The following is a 23,238-nucleotide window of genomic DNA, read 5'->3' as shown; positions in this document are numbered from 1 at the left end:
ACTGGGGGCTATGGAAAGCCCTAATATTAACTATTATGGAAATATTTACTTCACAGAGGAGACAAATAAAAGGGAGAAGATGTAGCTCTACAGCAAAATGAATAATAGGTAGATCTCCAGGGAACATCTGTTCTCCCCGTGTTGTCATGGAAGAATAACATTGACTTGAAAGGACTGGAGCACATTTCACAGCTGCTCAGGGAAACCCGTCTCGTACGGCTCACCATCGCCCTCTGAAACGCACTGCCACAAGCCGCCACCGAGCCAGCAGCCTGCGGGACTCCAAAGCAGTTATGGGGACAACTCATGGGGCAGACAAACAGTGCAGGTTCCTGTGGCCCCCCTTGAAAACCTACTCTCAGCTGTCCCTAGCAGCAGTGGTGCATGGCACTGAGGGACGAGAGGTGAGATGGCACAGGACAGGTTTCCACAGACCTGCTCCGTATTTCCCAACTACTGATGCCACTCTTGTTTTTTTCTCAGTCCTTCCTTCCAGCCTGTTCCTGGGTTTCAGTCTGGCCGCCATGCATCTGTGCCTCTGCTCCCAGCCCTCTGCACCTTCTCTCCTTTTCCCTGTACCAAAAAAGAAAGAAAAGGGAAGGAGAGCCGAGAGGTTTGGATGGGCACCCGCGAGCGAAGGCCCAACCAGCCAGTGCAATGTTGGAGCCCTACGGAAGACAGGTGTCAAACAGAAGCAGGTGTGATGGACATGGTCTTTTAAAGACGCAGCAGTAGAGACTCCGAGCTGTTAAAAAGAAATGATAACACAGCCCACGCTCTGCAGGGACAGAAAATAAATATGAAATTGGATCCTGGCAGCACCGCTAGATCCCCAAACTGACCCTCCCGCTCCTTGCTCTGCCTGCTCCAAGGAACAGGCTATTCCTGGAGGTGTTTTAAAAAATAAAGTCCAGGCAAGCATTCTGATGTCCCCTCCACTTCCCAAAGCCGACACGAGCAGCTCACTGGAGCAGCCCCTGCACCCAGAGCCCTCCGTGTCCTGGCACAAGGGGCTGCGCCTGTACCAGCCGTGAGCGGTACAGCAAAGGGAGCGTGTGGCTCGGCACACGCGAGCTACAGAAAACTTGTCAGACTGTGCAAGACATGAATCATATGGATTGCCACAACAGCAACAGAGTGTGTGCAGCCCTGCAAAACAAACAAACAAACAAGAGAATCCAAAGACATCCCAAAACACAGATTTAAGGAAATGGGCACTCTCCTGAGGCTGCTAGTTATGCCACAGGGATTGCCTGAAAAATATAGATACCTTCCTGGCTTGTGACACTTTAGAAATGCTTGTGCATGGGGAAAAGCAAGAGTAACACTCACGCTCTTCCTACTGGGCACCTGGACCCTGACCAAGTAGACGCCTGGGTTGCCTGGCATGCTGGAAGTGGGTAAATGCTTGCAGCAAAGGCTGCTCATTAGTCACTGGGGGCTGTGGCTGCAGAGGCTGCTCAGGATCTTTTGGAAAACACACCTCCGAGTGCACTTAGCCAGCTGGTCGTAGGTGCTGGCTGCTTTATACCACTGCTGCAGCCTGTGTTTGGATGTAGGCAGGAAAGCTATGCTGGAGAAACAGCAACAGCTCTTCTGCTCATGGAAGTCCTCTTTCTCCTGGAGCCCTCGGTGCAGCCAGAAGACACGCCTCACCTTCTAACCAGCGACTGCGAGACTGTGACCCAAGAAATGAATTAAGCTGGCAAAAGTAAAGGTTCAAGGCCAGTTTGTTTGTTTTTCCTGGAGGACCCAGGCCAACAACTCCAGCTTTTCCAGGTCAAGCCAATGTCTGCATTAGAAAACATTCAATAAATTCTTTATTTAACTGTTCCCCTAGGGCAGCCAGCTAGACCCTCATGCTCCAGGCACGTGGGTCTGTGTCTGAGTTTAAGCACATGAATTCTTAACTGACTTCAGCAGGATAACTCACACATTTAAAGCTAACCACATGTGTAAGCGTTTGCAGGATCAGCGCATTAGTCATCTTCCCTTGTTTTCTGCAAGGGGTTTTGTGTAGAAAAAGCAGAAAAAAAAGCAAAAACCCCCACAAAACTTGCAGATACAGTTTAGGTACCCGAGTCATACTTGAAGCTAAATTAAATCCCTCTCTCCCACTCTCCCTTTTTTTAAACTAAGTCATTTTCTACCAGTTAAGTATTTGGTCTGCTGAAGCATTTAACTGATTTAAAAAAAAATCCTGGGGAAGGTTTGGTCTAGAGAACCGATGCTGACTCTGTGAGTTACACACCTGCAGAAGACCCGCACAGGCATTCAGCAGGTGTCCTTATCCCGCAACATCTTGTGGACTTTCCCTTTCCTTCATTTCCCAAGACTGGCGCCGTGCACATTCAAACAGGCTCCCTGGTCTGGCAGAGCTCAGCTGCTCCTGCTGCGCATTCTCCACCTGGAGTGAAAAATCCTCTTTGTGACACAGCGCTGTCACTGCGGCCAACGGTGAGGTCACAGACCGAGTATTGTGACTTCAGCTGGGAAAAGAAGCAGTGGGAACAGATGAACTCTAAAAACAAAGATATTGTTTTGATGTAAACAGCCTTCACAGCAAAAAAAAAAAAAAAAAAAGGTATTAATAAATATATGATAGTTTTTTCTAGGCAGACCTCTCAAAGTCCCAACGAGGTACTGAAAGGTTTTTCATTTCATTTCTGTGTTGCTAAAAAATGCGGCTCTATTAGGTTTTGAAATAAACATGTTCTATCCTTTTTATTTTTTTTTATTTTAATACCTTCATGTCTCATCATTGTCCCAGAATAAGCAAACACCATTGCTGTGTAAAGAAACAGGTCTCAGGAAATAATGTACTGCATGTTTCCAAAACGCTCCATAAATCCACAGGCAGCTTGCAAATACCACCTGGACTCCTGTGTGAGGGTTGTTGTTTTTCATAGAAGTCACGTATTAATGCATTTTGAAAAAGACCTTAGCCCCGTTCAATCACAACCCTTCCACCTTCACATTGAAAACCAGAGGTTATAATTACACCCAGAAGCAGGAATAAATTAAAACAAGTGCTGGTGCCACCTTGTACTCTTTTTCTGAAAGCAAGGTGATCCCTTCTACCACGGCGGATGTGCTCTGGCCCAATGCAGAACAGCTCAGGCTGGTGTGAAGGGGCAAAGAGCAGATTTTCAAGAAACTTCTTCAGAGGTCAGAAATGGAAGAATGCACTCCGTGTCCTAGCACGTATCAGGTCTTCGGAGGGGGACAATACCTTCACCTTTCCTTCCGCCACCCAGGATCTCTAAGCTCTGGTGCTCTGCAAGCTCTGTAGCAGGGAGGTAGGGCATACACACGTCATGGGTCAGACACCTTCCACCCCTTAGTAATGGGTATTCGGGAAGCAGCAAATCGTGACAAAGTCAACACCCTGCGGTTAGGTTGTGGAGTACAGGAGGTGAGGACAACAGACGGATGAAATGCAGTGGACTCCCAAAGGGCTATGTTCAAGTACTCAGACTCTTCATGCAGGTACACGCCACATGAAGCAACACCACGGGACCACAGTCCCCTTGTTCCTCGCTCACAGGGTCCTCGGGTTGAGCAGGATCACCTGCTCCACCCTGACTTCACCAGCACAGTTTCAAAAGAGCTGAGTAGGGCTGAGAGATCTCACCCAGATCTCTTCTGCCATCAAAAAGTTTGGGGTGAAAAGGTGTCCTGCAAAAGAGCAACAGCAGACCTGCTGAAATGAGCACTAAAATAAAAGAAATTCAGTTTCAAATAAATTGATGTTCCTTCTGCAGTACTGGGCTGTGCCACCAACAGTTGCACAGCGATCAGACAGAAGCCCTGCAGGGTAAAGGCTACACACTGCTCCCCAGCTCCATACTCCCTTCCAGTACACAAGCCCCTGAGAAGTGCCTGAAATGCCAAGGGGTCCTCAGGTGCCCAGGGAAAACAGAGCGCTGGACACCTTATTCCATGAGCAACAACAGGCCCACCGCTCACTTTTAAATTATATTAAGTCATTTTTAAAGTTATACACTTAAGAGATGTCAGTTCAAATGCGTGCCTCCTTCTGGATGAGTCAATAGCAGGGAATGTGAAAGGCATTTGCTATTAAAAAAAAAAAAGAGCAAGATAGAGAAATAGAAAGAGAAACTACAATTGCTTTAAAAAATTGCCTAATGCTTGAAGAAATATAACAACCGGCCACTGCTGGCAGACCAACCCGTAACAACCCTTTGTGAAAGCTCATGGATAGAAGGGGAAACATTGGCAGGACCTCAGTTATCAGCTTCTCAGGGGATATCACAAATAATAAGCAGTTCCCTCCCCAAAGTACCCTGTCGGCATCCTATCTTTAAAAAAAACGATGTCTAAATATTCTTTCTAAAATATAAACTTGCCACGTGTAGTGAAAATTAAAAAGAAATACAGGGCATTTTTAAAAGAAACTCCATGGGGAAAAGCAACAGTGGAATAACCAAACATCAATTATGGAAGCCACATCAAGAAGAGGCTCTTGTGCAAAGGTTTTAGGGTTTAGGGATTTGAAGAAAATGTACGTTCTGGTTTGACTCATATGGTAGGCAGAGAACAAACAAGTTTCCCCAACTTGTACAGCTCAGTGATTTGCTCCTGTGCTGAACGGTAACCCTTTAAAGTCAGGGTACGTATACAACTCTTGTCACGTCCAGCTCCTGGGTCACTGCAATCTTTGCTCTTCGTTCCCACCTGCTCTGCAGCATCAAAGCGACCAGCTCCCTCCCACCCTAAGTCAGTGCAGAAGCAGCAGCAAATACCATTGTGGCACGGGCAGACTCCTGCTGCAGCGTGCATCCCAGCCTCCCAGTAGCTTGGTCATCAGTAGCGTGATCATGATTTGAACTTAAAACCCTCACCCAGAGCATCCTCCTCCCCTGCAATTGCCCACACACGACTCTGAACTCGTAACAGGCTGTGGGCAGCGCTACTTCATTTTACCTGAAGAAACACATAGGGGTGGAAAAGCAAAATGTAAGAAAACGAGCAAAAGCAGAGGGATTTGGGGATGATTCTGCCTATGAGTCAGGGCAGGGTCATTTTCCTAAGTGTAACAATGCCAGTCTCATGTGTGTATGAGAATTTCCCCAGGGCAGGACCTGGAAGAGGGAAAAACCAGAACTGTGAATACCCAGGGTAAAACAAGGAAGCGCCTTCCCACAAGACCCACAGCAAACAGCAACAGGATGATCTTGTCCTAATTTAAAACAACTTTCAAGTCTGTTGGTTTGTGGCATTACTGTTTAATGGTACACAGAGTTACTGTAGCAAAACAGCACAAACTGAGTAGTTGTCATAAGGGAAAAAAAAAGACATCTTGGTCTGTTTGCTTTTGTACCATCCCTGACTTCTCTCTACCTTGAGGGTCACACATGCTCCAATACGCAATGTCTGGACAGAAGACTTCGCCAAGAATATTCTTCACTGATGACCGATGGCACAAGATGTTTCTCTGTCTTTTCTTCCAAAAGCAACAGCTGCTTATTATTCCTCATGCCCGCTCCATGTGACAGACAATTACACAGAAAACAAAACAGGTGAAAGCAAGATTATTTAAAGCTGCAAATCAAGAATGCAAGGCTTAGGAAACTTCATGTTTATGACTGCCCGTGCGATCTTCCTTCACCCCCTTTTGCCTGGCTATGGTGCTAGAGCTGTTAATTGCATAAGAACAGGCTATTTTTCTACAGGACCTCAGCCTCACCCGGTACACAGGATACACGGTGCTCATTTTGTGAGCAACTATTCAGTATTTCACCCTCTCCGCATTGGTCGAGGTGTGGCCCCAAGCCTTGTTTACTAGGTACCCGTCAAACTGTTCAGCAGACGGAATTAGTAATTCACTCATGGGCTTTCCTACCATATGCATCATTAGAGTAACTGAATGTTTCACAAACATAAAGGAATGTATTTTCACAATTGCCCTCATAAAGTAAGACACTGCATTATCCATATGGCATGGGCAGGGAATTGAGGCACAGAGAGATTAACATGAAAAGCTTCCACTAATTTTAACTGCCTAATTGAAACTCTTAGGTCCCAATTCTTCAGAGATTTGTTTTGTCTGCTGAGAATGTGACAACAACAATTTTTTGTAAAGCTTAAAACTTGGCCAAGTTTGGGCTGATGCTCTCGAAGACAGCAGAAGGGGTGCATCTGACATATATACTATGTGAATTTCCATGGGGCTGTTAAGGTGGGGGGTTGTTTTCTCATTTATTTGTACATTTTTTATTTTTAACGTTCAGCAAAAACTTCAGTAGATGTAGCAGAGAGCTGTTTTCTAACTATTCAGTCTGAGGCAGGTAACTGGGATGGAAAATTTTAGCCCAGAGAATTTCAGTTTGGAATAGTGCTTAACAATCCAAAAGAGGGTTTTATACCACCACCATAACATGTACTTTTCTTTTCTCATGGATTATCTTATCCAGCTGCTGAAGAAACCACACGGGGCAGATATTACACTAACAAAACCAAGTCCAACTTAAATGCAAACTAACTATTCTGGTTCTGTTCAGATAAACAAGATTCATTTATTTTTTAATCTTAATGCACAATAAAGTCCTGCTACTCAGCTCCAAATAGCAACTTTTGCTTCGAGCATAAGCCCCAACTTTCCTCCTGTTCTCCCTGTAAGAGGAAGGAAGTTGAGTATCAGGCATTGTAGGCTGCAGTGGTCATAAGCTGGATAAAGGACAGACAGACAAACTACTTAGAGGCAGGGACTCTTACATTGCTACCAACCAATCCTTCCCCTGATTATTTACAAGGAGATTTAGAAAATCCTAAAAAAGAACCATCTGAAAATTTCAGGCAGAGATTCATCTGTGCTAATAGCAGCAAAGAAAGACAGAGACAGACAGACAAGGGGGGAAAACTCAATCAATACATGGTGCCAGCCAGCCTTCTTTAGAGCAGTAAATTATTTTCAGAGAGACTTTTGTAGCAGTGTTAGATCCAGCCTTGAAACTGTCCACTGACTTGGGTGGAAACAGAGTGAGACTGCATGCGAGCTGGCAGGAGAATTGGTTGCTCCATCACCTTGTGAGCACGCAAGGACAGCCCTGGGATAATTCTGATGATTCCTCTCTGCCACCCAAGCTGTATTCCTGGTGAATGATGTTATAAGCTGTCCCTCCCCCTCGACACATAGCACACGCACACATGGATGAACACAGACCCAGTTTCTCTGTCCTGCACTGAAACTCTTGCCATATATTCCTGCTTTCCAGCTAGTAATGTCTCCTGACTGCACTAACATTGACTAATTTAGTATTTTTAATTACAGAGGGATTTACAGCACTGCACTACAGTGCTCTCCTTTATTATACCCACTGTTTCTACTGGATCTAGGTACACTCTACATACAAAGTTGCACATTAGACAAATTACACTGCACATTAAGTAAATCTCTCTCTGGAAACAGGATTAGATGAAGAGGCAAATCTTCCTCATTCCTAGTGCATAAATTAATATCTCTGAAATCAGTATCAAGAAAGAGTTCCGCACCAATTTATGAAAAGCAAAAGACTGTTTAAACTTTCTCCACGAGGAATCAAGTTTATGTAGGAGATGCATTCTTTTTCTCCTATTTTGCTTAATAAATAAAACAGCTGGTCCGAGGAATCAGGTCAATCAGTGTCTGGAAAAAGCCCCATTAAAGCTGCTATATAACCTAGTTTCTCAAGCCGTACGAGGCATTCTAATATTGGAGAGGCAGGAGTCAATGAAGAGATAGCCCTTATGCCTCTGCTTCTGGCCCTTCAGGATTATGCACTATATTTACCACAAAATACAGCAGTAATTGAGGTATCTCGTGAAAAGATAAGGAGCTGGGCTCTGAAGGAGCACAACACAGACAACCTGATGCACCCAGACCTATACATTAAATATAGATTTGGAGTGAGCCATGGCCTCGTGAGCAATTCCCACACTGCTCTCCCCTCACCACCACCACCTTTCTTAGGAGGGCCGCAGGCCTTCATGGCCAAGAGGCCAAACACCTGCAACAGGTCCCTCTTTTAACCACAGGAGAGAAAAGATGGCACCAAGGAGAACCGTCTACTGGGTATACTGCAAGTACCCTCCTTGAAGAGCCCTGGTCTCTTTGGAAAATGTAGCCTTTCCTTTCATCCACAGCTTTGAAAATGCTCTCCAAAAAGTATCACAATCCCCACCCCACAGAGACAAAGATGGAACCAAAAAGAAAGCAAAGCGACTTACCCAAGCTTACACAGCAAGGGAGCAGAACAACTGGGAAATTAAACCTCCTGACCCACAACCCAAGGTTTTAGCCTCTTAAATAAGGAATCTCTTTCCTCATTAAAAAACTAAGAATGGGAAGAGAAAGAGGAATATTCTGAAGATACAATGAACTTGGCCCTTAGAGGGCTAATGACCTGAAATACTTTTCTTTTTTTTTCTTCTCACCTCCATTTCCCTTGGTAAAGTTACTGTAACTTCAAGGACTGTCATCCTTTACTGGTCTATTTTCACTTAATGTGTCGACATCATTTTCCCAGCCTTCTGCAGCCAGAGACTGCTCTTCCCAGGGAAGAAGCTACCTCCTCTCTTCCAGCCTATCTGGATGTCCTCTCAACACCCTGGACGGAGACCACTCCGCTTTCTGTATCACGTCGAGGAGCACCAAAGCCCCATCCGCTGGTCTCAGCCTGCGTAAGTGGCAGCCTGAAAGGGCACCCTGGAGGTAAAACCTGGTTGTTCTCTATTAAGTTTTAATTTCGGTAATGGCCCCAGGGAAAGGAGGGAGATATAGGTCAGAGACTTAGGGGGCTGAGGAGTAACTCGATGTCTTCTTTCTCTTTCTCTTCCTCCCCCTTTTTTTTTTTTTAAATCTTCCAAATTCAGAAACAGGGGGGTTTCCCTCTGTATTTCTCATTTACTCCTCGAACATTACAGGCATTAGTCAGCAAACTCCTGCTCTTCCTTCAGTGAGTCCCTGACGCCTGCAGAGTGACTAACCCTCCTCTCTGCACACTTCAGCTCAACAGTTGCATCTGTTTTTTCCTCACGAAGAAGGGACCTCCACGTTACACGTGTGGTGGCCACTGCAAGGCTCACCCCTACTGCCCCACAGACCACACTCACACACACAGCTGAGGAGCCAGGAGGTCATGGTAAGGCCTGCGTGCAGGTCACTTCTTAGCTTTCCAAAACTGGCAAGCAGTTGTTGCCCTAAGCACCAGGATGTGCAGAATACCACAGAAGCAGACCCAAGCAGCCAGGGATCTCTGGGGACAGCCTGGCCTGTGTAGGTCACTTTGCCTCCAGGTGCCTTTCCGTCCCAGGACTGAGACCCTCTGGCCTCGCTCAGGCCTAACACAGCACACGCAAGTCGGGCTGCTGAGGCAGGAAGGCAGGGAAAGTGAAAACGCAGCTCCTTGTGACTCAAGGCCACCTCATCAGAGCATGACAGAAGGCTCCTCACGGCCAGGTGGGCTTGCACAAGATGTCCACCCACAGCCACCCTCACAGGGGACCTCGCAGGCAACTCAGGCTGGCGTAAGCACATCCGCAGACCTGCCCGCACCTTGCCCTCGGTTCTGTGCTCCAGCAGACAGCGGGTTTGTTACATCCACCTTTCCAAGGAGATGCCGAGACCTCCCCTAGGTCCAGCACCCAAAGAGTGCCCCCAGGGCCAGCCCATGCCCTGGGGCTGCAGCAGGCGACCAGTCCCACCACCCCTGACGGGCACGACACGCATCCAGAGCAGAGCACGGCAGCGAGGGTCAGTCGGAAGGCTTGCCAACTTGGTGCCGGAGAAGCCCGCTCCCTGTTCGGTCCTGGCACCCCCGCCACCCACCCCACTCCCCCCGGTACCTCGGGGCCCATTCTAGGAGCGTCTTCTGCATCGCCGCGTAGGGAGGCATGAAAACAAATCGCCGGCTCCAGTGCCACACTCCCTCCTGGCAGATCTGTTTCTCTCTTCTTAACTGTTTCCAAGTGCCTGGCTGTTTTATAATCCCCACTGAGCAGTCCCTTAACTCCTTCCTCGCTGAGTCCTTCCCACCCTCCCTCGCCTGCTCTCTCTTTAGAGGCAGAAAAAGCCAAGCTGAGGTAGGGGGTACAGAAAGTGAGGGGGGGGGGGTGAATCAAAGGAAGAACAACTGAATCAAACTGCATGTACAACAGAACCAGTAAATTAGTCATTTCCCCAGCCTTTGCTTACGCAGACAACTGAGTCTTCTATTAAGTTGTTTTTTTTTTTCTTCTGTGGACATTTGTGTACAGTAGAAGCTTACTTCTTTGCTAATCTCCTCCTGCTTATTCATACCATGAGGTCATATGTTTCTGCTGGTAACACAATTTTAAATCACACAGCAGCTTGCTCTTTGAGGTCTGAACTGAAAACGCTTTCTTAGATCACAAGTAAATATGAGTCGATGGCTTCACACCCAGCGTCACCACCACCCCATTTTGGCATATTGCAAAATCCTAGCAGGATCAAGTGCAGGTATCGCTTCTCCATCAAAAAGACCTTGGACATCTCAGTGAGGGTGGCAAGGAGGAGCTCAGGCAGGAGACGGGACTTTGAAATGGTCCTGAAGTGAACCAGTGCAAGCCATAGGTGCTATCGGTGCTACAGGTTGTGTACTGCATGTCTGTGTGCGTGCACATGTGTAAGACAGTGCAGACGAGGAGGAGAGGGAGATTCTTGGCCCGAGACATTTAGCAGGCCCACGGGACAGGGCCGCAGTAACCACAAAGTCTTGCAGGTTGCCCTGCGCTGAGCTATGTCGGCAACACGGTGTGAGCGGGATGAGCACAGCGATCCAGCAGCTTTGGATTTCACAGCCCTGATTACGTGCAAAACGACGTCACAGAAAACTCTTCTGAGAGAATGAATAAAGAAAACGGGGGAAAAAAGACATGGCTTTAACATGTCCCCTACCAGGTGGGAACATGGCACCTGCAGCTGGCTTCTGCTCTTCTCTCAAAGCCCACGGCTGCTTCTTCCCGAGTCTTGAGGTTACCCCTGACAGCTAATGCTCAAAAGTTTGCCAAGGTATCTCTTTCCCTGACAAAATGAGCTATTCTGTCACACAAGGCTGGGCTGCAGGGCTTTTAAAAATGGTTCTGCTGATGTTCAAAGGGAGCAGCTTGCTGTGCAGAGGAGTGGTAGAGTTAATAGCAGTAGGATCAGCACAAGCTCCTACCCTGCCATCTGCCTTCAGCTCAGCCAGGCCTTCTGCTGAACAGCCAACACGGGCTGGGGCCACTGGAGTGAGAAGCAACTCAGCGACATGAAAGCCTGCCTGGGTTAGTTGATTAAGAATAAGATTCAGAGCACAGGAATTCTGTACAGTGCTGATACTGACTCAGTCCAGGGATTTCATGGGGGTTATTTAAGCCTGTTTTTTCCTAAGAAGTCTTTTATTTTGAGCAGGTGGGTGTTCGCATGCCTGCTTAAACCGGCCCCAGGAACCAATGATCCCAGAAACAGGGGTCATTTTTGAAACTGCTATGCTTTATTCTTCAGTCACCCCCTGGTAGAAAGTACGGATAAATAATACTTAACTGATGTTCAACTCCTTCACATTTATAAAAGTACACAGAAAATGCAGTATAGCCCACTGGAACGCATGGGCATCCCCTCGCAGCTGTGGGTCACAGATCCCCCCCTGCTTTCTCTGTGGACTTCTCCTTTTAAGCACTGCACCCTGCTATGGGCTGCTCAGCTCTCTTCCTGCACCTCCAGATTGACAGCTGCCTCAAGAGCTTTCCTTTTTTTTTTTTTTTTAAATAAATAATAATACTACAAGAGTCATATAAGGCTTGCAGATTGCCTCGAAGTACTAAACTGCTGTCCCGTCCCCATATTCTTACTTGCCAGTGCAACCACGAAGAGGAGGGCTTTCCGTGAGGGACAGTGGGGCAGAATGGTTTTGCAGACCCGTAACAAAATGCTACGGTCCTCTCTGATGTCCTATCACTCTGTGGTGATTTCCTACAAAAATCTAACAAACTGCTCTGGCTGACTTCCAAACTTAGACCCTGTCATCCACCTTCTCCCTGAAGACAGGCAGGACGAGAAGTGGGAGGGTGCAGGTGTGGAAGGGGACAGAGGAGCGGGGATGAGAGAAGGCAAAATGTAAGGAACAGAGAGGCCCCTCCTCCCACAGACGGAGGATGGGAAAAAAAGACAGGAGCAGAAAGCCTGGACTTAATCATGAAAAACAATAGCTCATCATTTATTTTCATATCCCCTCGCTAATGCTGGAATAATGCTAACAGTGGAATTCTTATGGCATGCATGTCATGTCTACAAATACCAAGTGAATTACTTCTCGGCAAGGCTATGGGCTATGGCACTGAGCAGCACATTCGTTACAAGTGATTGGATGATGAACAACAGTTCCCAAATTCCTCCTTCACAATGCTACTTGCATTAGTTGTAATTTAATGAGAGAGAGAGAGAGAGAGAGGCAGAGAAAGTTTTGGCTCAAACCACTGAAATAACACTGCCTGCCGCTGCTTCCCACTGGGTCTTGTATTAACTCACACCACTGCCATCATCTCCACCTTCTCCACCTCCTCCCTTTTCACACCTATCCTCAGGTGCTAAAAGAGGTGTCATGAAACCCATCAGCATGGCGAGAGAGCGTGGCAGGATGCCCCAGCCACAGTGATCGCAAGCACACCACATTCTTTCCAGCTGAAAGGCAGAAGAGGACGCAAAACTCTCCCTCACCCCTGCAGACGGTAACGGAGGGGTTGAGGGGGGTCCTCCAACAGCCAGTCTCTACATGGAAGAGCCTTCAGCTCTGTTTTTTCCCTCCAAGAGAGCCTGTGCAGGTGAAAGATACTTAACTGACAGCTCTGGAAATAGAGGCATCTCTCCAGCAAGCACACACAGCACAGCCCGTGTCCGTGCAGAGCTCCCACCGTGTGTCCTCGCCAGCATTTTCCTACGGCCTCCTGCAGGGAGCCGCAGCGGGGTAGTCCAGCCCCCGCCCAGCCCTGCAGGCCGTCTTAGCTGGCTTGCTGCTCTTTGTAATGATTTAGAGGTCTGGTAAACAACCAGCAAACGTGAACAAAAACTTTGTTATAGGTAAGACATCCAGTGGTATAAATGTGCCGTCGCTGCTGAGCCCAAACGAACCTGGGAACCGCTGCTTCGGGTAGGTTTGGGCAGAAACAACCCCCCCTTACTTTGCTCCATGTGCCCCCTTGAATAAGGGCTGGCCTCTTCCAAGAGGCAGGGGCACCTTGGAGGTTTCTGTGCTGGAAGAAGCCCAGCTAGCCAGCATCGGCTCCCTCTCCTGCGGCAACCTCGCCACATAGCCTGTCCCCTATTACTTGACAGGACATTTATCCACCTCGTGACCCTACGCTTGGGTTCACCCCTGTAACACGACCCAGTGTGTGGGGTCTCACAGGCTGGGCCAGAAGAAAGCTGAGAGGTCTGATCTGAGCAGCAGACCTACAAGTAAGAAGCTGCAAATGTCATTACTGCTCTCCTGGTGTAGCCAGTCTCTCCAGTGTGCCCCTGTGACAGGGCATAAATGATAAGCATCCACCAGTTCCTGCCCCTTGGAGCATCCCGAATCCTCTTCATCCCCTCTATGCCAAAAGCACTTTAAAAGCCCCCACCCCTGGCCATATTTTGTGGTGATTTGAAGGAACAAATCCCAACTAAATTTACATGTTTCTAAAACTAAGGTATAGGCAGGGGAAGGCAAAACGCCCCGAGGATTGGAACCGCATGTATTTGTGCAAATGAGAGCTAGGATTTATGGTTACCTCCCAGCCTCCGGTCTGTGCTACACTTGTAGCTGCGGTTTAGAAGCAATCTGTTTCCTTGTAAAGGTTGACAAACACCAGCGGACGTTTCCCCAGCGTGCTGGCCAAAGTGCCAAGGACCTGACTGGTTAGGAAGGTAGGCAGGACAGCAGAGGATGCTCCCAGGCCCTTGGCACATCGGCAGGCACAGGTCTGTGTGGGCACACTGGTACCTGTGTGGGCTTCGCAGAAATACAGCAGGCATGCTGCTGGGGGCCATCTTCAGGAGCCACCCGAAACCAAATCTGCCCCTCACCGAAGTGCCCCATACAAGCCCAGGGGTAGCCTGGCAGCCTCTGTGGCTTTCCTAAAACTACAGCTGTGTTTTACACACTGACAGGGCTCTGAAACAAATGAAAGCACCCAGTGCTGAAGTCACCCAAGTGAATGCAACAACAATTATTACCGATTAACAAACAAGGATCAAGGCCTCAACGGCAGGAAGAAATCATGAGCCTCAGCCTGCCGCGACTACCTGTGCTTGGGGCGTCTCGCCCCCTCCAGCAGCCTGCAGAGCCTGGCAGCCCCAGGAAAGGGGCGGCTGCGTGGGGACCTGGGGGGCACGGGCAGGCAAGGGAAGCAAGGGGCTCCCCCAAATCATGCCTCCCCAGTGGCTAAGTGGCCTTCAGGAGAGAGCCTGCTGCCCTGGGCGAAGCAACAGGGGGTGATCTGCTGCCCGCCACAAGCCGAGCCCGGCTGCTCGGGGACAGAACTCCAGGGGTGAAGGTCCGTAACCAGATGTACGAAGGCCAGCTGGCTTGCGGGCAGAACGAGCCTGGTTTTTCCGCTTTGGGCATCCAGCGAAAACCACATAGGTCAGAATCGCTAGCCACAATTAATCACACCTAGAGTTTAAGAGCTGACCAAATCTAACGCTTTTGCTGGGACAAGAGGCTCTGCTGGGGCCTCCTGGCCAGGGCCGGCCTCGCAGCCTCCACAGCCCCTCGGCCTCCTCTCCATGCAGGCCGCCCTGGTGTGCCACGGGTGAAACTCAGCCTCATCACAGGGCTGGGTCTCACACCTCCACACACACTGCTGGCTTGCCACCCATGAGCCTACACGGGATGACCATCCCGCAGGCCGGCCCACCCCGAGCAGGGGATGGAGGGCCTGCCTTCCCCGCACCCCCAGTGGGCACAACGGGGGCCGCCACGAGAGCCCCCTGCTTCGTTTTGCCCAGCTTAGCCGAACCACTCCGATATCTGCCTTTTTAGCAAGCGTTTCACGGTAACCATGGAGTGTTTTTGCCACGCCTGCGCTCCCACTCCCCCGCACACCCACTGCCCCATGGGCCGGGAGGCCGTGGCGGGGGATTCGGCTCCCACAGAAAGCCGGCGTGTTCCCAGCACTTGGCTCGCCGCGTCCTCGGCCTCGAAAGCCTCAGGTGGGCTGGTAACCTTCAGCCAAGCGTGACCGAACATGACAGGGTTGTGGTAGGGAGGGGGCGGCAGAGGAGCACAGGCTGGCAGGGAGGGAAGAGAGGACAAAATATGAAAGCCCAAACCCCTTTGCAAATCCTACAGTGACAGAGAGTGAGGCAGACAAGAGAACCAACTGCAGCTGCAACGCATTTGGGGAAACTTTCCATTTGTTGATGGCTGCTGCAGAGAAATAATGAAACCCAAATGAAAATCTATGACCTGCAACTTGTTCCAGTGATGCCAAATGACATAAGCACGTTCCTAGCTCACCCCCAGTGCTGCCACAAACATCTGTTTTATCGCGCCCACTATCAAAAGCATCAGGCACCCCCACCTGAAACCCTGCCCTGCCTTGCCATTCACCCACATCCCATGTTCTTCTCTCCCACCTTATTTTCTACAGCCAGGGGCTTTTTGGCAGGAGACTCGGTATCTGTTTGTGACAGGGTACGGCAAGGGAAAGCAGACGTCTCCTTGCAAAGCATCCTCTTCCTGAAACCCCTTCAAATCCTTCCTGGCTGAGAGGAAATGCAGGGACTGATAATGACTCAAGTGCTCCTCTGGGAAACAGCGATGATTTTGGAGGCGCACGAAAGCCAAGCCCATTCCTAAAGAGACGAACTCCACAGCCTGTAGCATGAGTTCCCGTCTGAGTAAGAGCAAAACCAAGGCTCAGACACCTACCTACAGGGATGGAGAGAAAGCCACAGCTACTTTACTGGTCTCACCTGCATGAGAGACTCTGTGAGTGGTATGGTCAACACATCTAAATGGGTACAGATTCCCTAGGAGATACTGCATTTGCATGAAGGCGCCAGCTACGTTGTAGGACCAGGTCAAGACTGAAATCACTGAGGATACAGCAGGCAGGACCCGAGAGGTATCAGCAGAGCTGCAAGGACACCCAGGAAGCGGGCCAGTAGAGCCACCAAAACCTGGTGCCGGGAGAGGTGTGTAAAAGATGCCAGGCATGCAGCTGTTCTGGCTCAGGATGGAGATGAGCTGGTAGATGTGGATTACAGATCACTACCAGTCAAAATGTCTTGGATTATATTTTCTTCCAGCTTGGATTTCTAGTAACCCTTTTCTTCAGCCTGAAAGAGTCACACTGCTTCAAAATCTTTCCCTGCCTTGTACAGGCAGAGTGGCAGTGTCCCCTCCCGAACACGCCGTGATTTACAGCCTTCCACATTCACACAGGCTGCACAGCCCCTTATGCAGAGACTGCAGACAGCGCTCCTGCCAACACACACGCTGCCACGGCATCGCTCTACGTAAACACCCTGCATTCACCTTGTATGTATTTCCTCCTGTACAGGCTGAGACAGCTCACAAACACACAGAAGGCCTAATTTATACTTACGATAAATCTCCCTTCTTTATTCCTTGCAGTGAAGAAAAGCCTTGGTGCAAACGCAGTTTGCTGGGAGGCTGGTGTAACAGCTCTACGGAGAACCAAACCCACATGGCCTTCAATAGACACAGCCACATGCGTGCTCCTACACATGCCTGCAAACATGGGAAGAGTCCCACACGTATGCACGTACCTATATACTCTCCCATTTGTATTCTCGTACACACAGCTCTGTAACGGCATCCACTGTCCCTTCCGCCTCACATGAGCTTTCAGACAGCGCAGGCATCTGGAAGCTGCACTTTCATTATCCAGGTGCTCACAGCCTCAGATAAGGAATGAGAAAATGACACTGCAAGAAAAGTATTGTCAGCATCAATGGGATATGCCTGTGTCTGGGTTTCACATGTCCTTGTCAGGTGGTGCAGCTATTTTAAATGGGGTTTGCAACGTGTTTCTTATCCCCGCTTGCTAAATACATACATCCTCTGATGTTGAGAGAATGCAGAGGGGGAGTTTGATGGGAAGGCAGGTTTCTGTTAGAGCCAGTGATAGTGCCAGAAGAGATGAAGGAATTTATACTTGTACTCATGACTAAATGCGATCCCCACTTGCTCTGTAGGCACATGCCTTGGGGGAGTTATTAGGGCTTGGGTTTCTCCACGGTGCCCACAAACCGGCTGTAGGCAAGAACTGTCCTTTTTAAAATCTGGGTTCAGAGAAAAGGTTGCAATCTCCCCTCCCTATGCAGAGGACTTGTTCAAGTCCCCACTGCCCCACCACCACGAGCCCTGGCGGTGGAAGCGCGTTCCCCGCAGGGCGACACTGTCAGCCGGCTCAGAAACGGGGCTAGCCTCCAGCGCTGGAGCCTGTCATTACATGGAGCTGCGCACGGGAAGCACACCAAACCAGTTCTCTGTGGTCTGGACTGGTTTCCAGTACGCTTCCATGAAGGTGACCTAACTATTAATTCCTGTCGAGGTGCTCTGCGCGCGCCCGTGTTGTAACTTTAACCCCTGACAGCATTACTGAGTTTGAGCACTTCGTGCGATTCCTCCCCCTTGCCAACAACTCCCCAGCCCGGCTGCACTAAGCCAGACCAAAAACTCTTCACTCAACACAGCCACAAAGCCCGCCGGCAGCCTTCACGGAGCCAGAGAGCTGCTGTGCACCGCTCTTCTGCCGCCCCAGGGCACGTCCGGTGCAAGGCTCCAAGTCACCCTCACGGAACCAGGCACATTACGTACCCTCCTGCCCCATCGCATGGCTAAGGTGAGCTGGTATGTTACATCTTACTAGCTGCTTCTTCCACTGACAGCCAGCCAAGTGACCTTCCAGCAGGCTGGTGGCATAACTGAAGGAGAAAACTAGAAGGATACCCTCTGTTTGGGAGCCAGCAGCACTGGTGGCTCTAAGTGGAGGCAGCCACACCTCGCTCTGCCCTGCTCAGGTCCCTGCCCGGCGTTCCTCCCCGTGGCATTAGAGTGCCTAAGCGCAGGCTCAGTACAAAGTGTCACTGCGCAGGTGCTCGATAGCACCAAGAGGGATTTGCCATGTTAGACCAGACCTACTCTGGCTATTTTGAAGGCTCGCACCAAAGAACCACGCAGATGGTCACAAAGCAGGCCCCCAGGCCGCTGTCAGCACAGCTCTCCCAGAGACACCACTGCAAAATGCCGACACGGGGGCACGACTCAGCCCACCTCTGCCACGACCACTCTGCGGGCAGGCTGGAGCTTTTTCCAGGGATCACACTTCTGCCACCATTCTTCTTTCGCTTCCCTTCCCCTGCTCTCCTCATGCCAGACGTGGTGGATTTGACCACCTGTTGCATCCTTTCTCAAATACAGGTTGTGAGCAACCTGGGGCACTGCTGTGCCGCGTTTGTCCATCTTTTAGAAAATTTGCAGCACAGGGATCCTAGACTTGGGATCCCAGCAGATCCCATCCCAGTGGATATGAATAATTCGTAATTAAAATAAAAGTGGAGCCGTGCTGGGGGACTGTTGTGCTTCCAAGTTTTTTCCAGACTAGATGACTCTCAGGGGACAGGGGAGAGCTACCACTGAGATAAAAAAAAATAAATCTCAGCCTACTAGGTTTACATAGAGATGATCAAAAATATGTGTCCGTATTGTTCTGACCTCTAGCTCGTCTTTATTTTTTTTTTTAGCTTTCTCCTAACCTTTAAAAGGCACATAAGATAAACAGAGAAGAAACTAGGCAGACAACATCCTCGGAAGAGATGTAGGAATATAATCAAGCCCTCAGCCACACGCACACAAACACCATAATTTATCTCTTCCTCCTCCTGTTTGATATTATCCTCTGTTCTAGTATCATAATCTGTTGCCGTGGAAACTGCTATGATGTCACCACGAGAGGTTTATGGATGCCTTCAACAGGAAGGAAAGGTACATGGCGATGGGAGAGGAAAAGAAAAAACCACCTCCAAACAGCTGCCGAGCAGGAGACGTTCCAGGAACAGCAAGTGTTAAAAGGAAAGAGATAAATACATCGACGGCGCTGGCGCTGCTGCAGACAAGAGCAGAATATAAACCGCGTTTTAAAAATAAAGAACACTTACCAATTTTGCCTACAAAGTAAAGATATTCTGGGAAAGCTATGGGAGCTTCCTGAAAAACTAAACTTTCTCTGAAATGTTCTGCAAGTTTTCTGGGACTGGATGTTTTCTGAGCCTTGCTCCCAGAGTCCAAGTCTCCATCATCCCAGTCCGTCGTCTGCCGTAAAATTCCCTCCAGAAGCGTTAGCCTAACACCCCACCGATGCAGCTGACAGATAGGGAGCTCGCTGGCTACCTGCCAGCCCGTGTACCTTTACGACCTTTGACTAGGAAAAAAAGTCACGTCTTTAAGCAAAAATAAACAGAGACACGCTGAATCCACTGGATCGCATCCAGTAGCAAATAAACGCCCTAACGCCCAGCTATAAGCAAGAAATAGCTTTTCTTGCTCTCTTCGCCCAGGAGAAAACCCATAATCTTACGGACTCACTGCCAAACATCCTGAAATACCTGGCCTGCTACTGGAGAGAACAGTATGTGGACCCACACACTCAAAGCACGCCCAGCCTCAGGGCCACACACACACACACGAGTAGGGCACGATGCTGGTGTGATAGAGGTTCACTGCTGGCAGCTGCCCTCCGTGTCTGCAGCCGTTCCAGTCCCCTGGACTGACCACGAGAGGACAGACACAGGGACAGAGGATGACAGCCACGCATGCCCTTAAAGCCATCGTGTGCAGGCACCTGGCTGCAGGAGGGCCCAGCACGCAGGGTCTGCCGGGGAGGAGGAGTGAGGACGGCGAGATCAAATTCTTCCTGCATAGCTGCCGTCATCATGGAAAGGGCAGCGGCAGAGAGGGAGGAAACCACAGGAATCTCAGATCAATGAAAAGTACTGATATTTCAGCTAATCTCTGCCAGATCAGGATTTCCCCAGCATGGAGAGCAGGATCAGAGATCTTCTGGGAATGCTACAGCATCATTTTTGCCTCCAGTCTCAGCTCCAGCAGGGGAATCCCTACGCAGACTCTCCTTCCTGCCTATAAGTGTTAGGATATAGGCAGTACCTCCCATCCTCGCCTGCCTTCCCTTCCAAAGATGCTAGAGACAACTGCAGGGAAAAGAAGTGGGAGAGACTGAAGTCAGTAAGAGCAGCTGCAAAAACAGCCCAAGCAGGAACCTTCCTTCAGCAATTCACTGAACTTTCTGTTCCTGACGGCCTTGGCTGTGACAGCCTCAGACCTTAAACTTTGCAGGGATCTTCTCCCTCTCCCGTTACAGTCACTTGCCATCATCTTTCTTCCCCACCTGTCTCTCTCATCCTCTTCTGTCTTGTCCCTGACCTACTTCCTTCCTTCCTCTCCCTTCAGCTCACCCTTCCCTTCCCCGAATGAGCCCCCATTAGAGACGTTTAGGCAAATCCATACATTGTGATTTCCTATCTCCACAGAATCCATCCTGTTTGCATTATCCACTATCCTGTGTCTGCAGCTACAAAAAATAAAATAAAGAAGTAAATTCTTTAGGATGGGAACTATCTGTCACTTCATGTCAACATCATGTGCAATAAGGTCCTGCTTTTCTTTGGCACTGGTGCTATAACAGCAAATAAAACTGTTCTTGTTAATACTTTAAAAGCACCAAAGAACAGGAGGTGTGAAAAAATGCCAAGTGTTTTGTGATTTTTTTTTTCAATTTCTTCTATATTTGGGGGGCAAGGCTTTTTTATGAAATAACTTCTCTTTTTCTGTGCTTTCTATTTGGGACACTGCAGAGTGGAAAACAAAGCTTGGTGAATAAACAGAGACTGTGCTTTTTTAAAATTGGCAGGTGACACCGAGCAGGAAGGGGCTGCAAAGTCAGTGGAATTAGATTAGAACTCCGAACAGTCCTGACAAACGGGAAGGTGCAGGATGGAGTTCAGACAGGACAAATAAAAGAACCATATGCTTAGGTAGGAGAGGCTGGCTCCACGCACACGGGATGGAAAACAGCTCATGGGACTTCTGGGCACGAGCCGGGAGCCACAGCACATCACAAGCTAAACACAGGTGAACGATGTTGCGGTGCACAAGGCAGACCAACCAGGAGCACTGTCTGTAAGGCACAAGGAGGGATATTTCTGCTCTACGTGGCCAGCGTAAGACGCCAGGTAAAGCGCTGTGCTCTAACAGTGCCATTCAGGAGGTGTGGGCTAGCTGAAGGGAACGCAGGGAACAAGAAGAACGGTCAGAGCTGCAGCAAACAAGACACAGCCAAAGAGCTGAAGGATGGGTTTGAGAAAGGATTTAGCCTAGGGAAGACAAGACCAATGAGAGACGTGACAAAGAAAAAGGAAGAACTTTCCACATCCGCTGTCAATAGAACAAGGAATCACAGCAAGCAAAGCGCAGCCAAGTTACAGAGGAGGTAAAATCTTTACATCGACGAAGATAGCTAAGGGCAGGGATCGGCCGGGCAGGCTGTGGACCCTCCACACATGGGGAATATGCTAGACAAAGGTGTTACGGAACAAGCTGGACAAGCACACGTTTGGTACAGCAAATACTGTTTTGACACAGGGGGAAGAACCTCTTGAAATCGTCGCTGTGCCCACTTCCTACGATCACTATGATTTTGCTGAGAGCTAAGTTTCTTTGGCATTTCAGCATAGCTCACAGAGTAAGATAAACCTGTCAGCCTTCAGAACTGAAGGAGACGTTAGCCTGCAGGTTAGCTCAGTGTAAGACTCTCGTTCCAGGTCTTGCTGATGCCTTTCAGGTTTAAAGGTTACAACGAACAGGGAACACGGCTACCCTTCTGAGCTTCCCAAGTACCTCTGGCAAATATCACTGCCTCGTGGGGTGACCTTTCCCACTTGTCACAGTAGGAACTCTAAGTGATTGTTCTCACTTCATCCTTCCAGAGACAGATGTCAGTACGGGCACCGGAAGGTGAGCAGGACCGGGAACAAGGCATGAACAAAGAGCGAGCTTCTGCTTATCCAACCAACATCTCATTCAGCGGGAACTGCTGGAGAAAGAGGAGTGAATTACACCATCCCTCACCCAGCACGGAACCCCTTCTTGCTCCAGAACACGACCGAGACACCGCTAAATGCACAGACACGGCTTCGCTGGCACCGCCACTGGTCCGCGCTGCGCTGCCATCAGGCCCCAGCCCGGGGGCAGCGTCAGGGGCTGGCATCTGAGGACGCCTGTCTCCTGCTGGCCGTTTTGTGCCCCCACTGTGAATAAGTAAAAGACTCCATTCTTCGGCATGCTGTCAGTGGCTTGATTAGACAGCCACTCTTTATACAGTACTTTGAACATACGCAGCTCTGTATAAACACGCAGTATTACGGATTATTATTACTTCCATTAGATAAATAAATTCTAATGGCATGGCTTTTTAATTCTTTTAGCCCTGACCCTGGACTCTCCATGGTATTTTGTGATGTGGCGATGCCCTTGCTAGCCTAGGAGGACTGGGCCTGCTCCTCCTCTCATTTGCCCTGGGAAGTCTTATAAGACTGCAAGTCTCAGAGGAGCCATTTCTGCTGTAGAAATTACCTTACTCAGAAGGCTATGTGAATCTGAGAGCACTCCCAAAATACATGCCCTTGTGCTTTCCAGAGGAAGGATCTCAGCTCTTGTTGTGGCCAGATGAAAGAGGATTCAGGTGCACTCTCTGCCTGTGTGTTGTAAGCAGGTGGAAGCGGTACCGTGCCTCTGCTCTCCCCACACCACAAATAGACAAATTGCTAAATGCCCTATCTGGAGCGAAATTATCACCTGGGCTTGTTTTCAAAACAAAAGCTGAACTCTGTACTGCTGGGGGGAATAGTTTCAAAACAGAAGGCCTCACTTTAAATACCTAGGTCCATATTAGGGTATGTAAATAGCTGATGAGAAAACCCATTCTCCAAACAGTGTTTAATTCTTGCTTCTTGTTTTCCACTAGCTAACCTTCCAAAAGTCAGAAGAAAACATATAAACAATATTTCACATTCAGAGGGCAGAGATTTCCTAGTAAGGGTGAGGAAACAGCCTCATTTTTATAAATGGACTGATTAAGCTATAGAGGCCGTGACTCAGAAAGGTACTTAAGCGTGTGGCCAGCTTTAAAGACATAAACAATTCTAATGAA

General features: G+C 49.0%; 1 protein-coding gene across 12 annotated transcripts in view; it reads right to left on the bottom strand.

Moving 5' to 3' along the window:
• HIPK2 (homeodomain interacting protein kinase 2) overlaps positions 1 to 23,238 on the bottom strand; it is a 135,866-nt gene that overhangs the window by 107,641 nt on the left and 4,987 nt on the right. For 2 of the 12 annotated variants that reach the window (XM_080558275.1, XM_080558265.1), the window contains exon 1: positions 9,847 to 9,983. The exons of 4 other annotated variants lie outside the window; for them this stretch is intronic. Coding sequence is in view for 6 of the 8 variants with exons in the window: in XM_080558269.1 (XP_080414395.1) it covers positions 436 to 573; positions 2,252 to 2,351 (238 nt within the window). In the remaining 2 variants the exon portion in view is untranslated. Of the gene's footprint in view, positions 1 to 435; positions 574 to 2,251; positions 2,509 to 5,364; positions 9,783 to 9,846; positions 9,984 to 23,238 lie in introns of those variants that run through there. 6 more of the 12 variants (XM_080558269.1, XM_080558264.1, XM_080558270.1 and 3 more) reach the window with 6 other exon arrangements.

This window comes from Anser brachyrhynchus, assembly GCF_964034855.1.
Source record: "Anser brachyrhynchus genome assembly, chromosome: 1".
Taxonomy (NCBI): domain Eukaryota; kingdom Metazoa; phylum Chordata; class Aves; order Anseriformes; family Anatidae; genus Anser; species Anser brachyrhynchus.
Note: the sequence above shows the minus strand (reverse complement) of the source record. Positions and strands in the feature narration are given on the sequence as shown.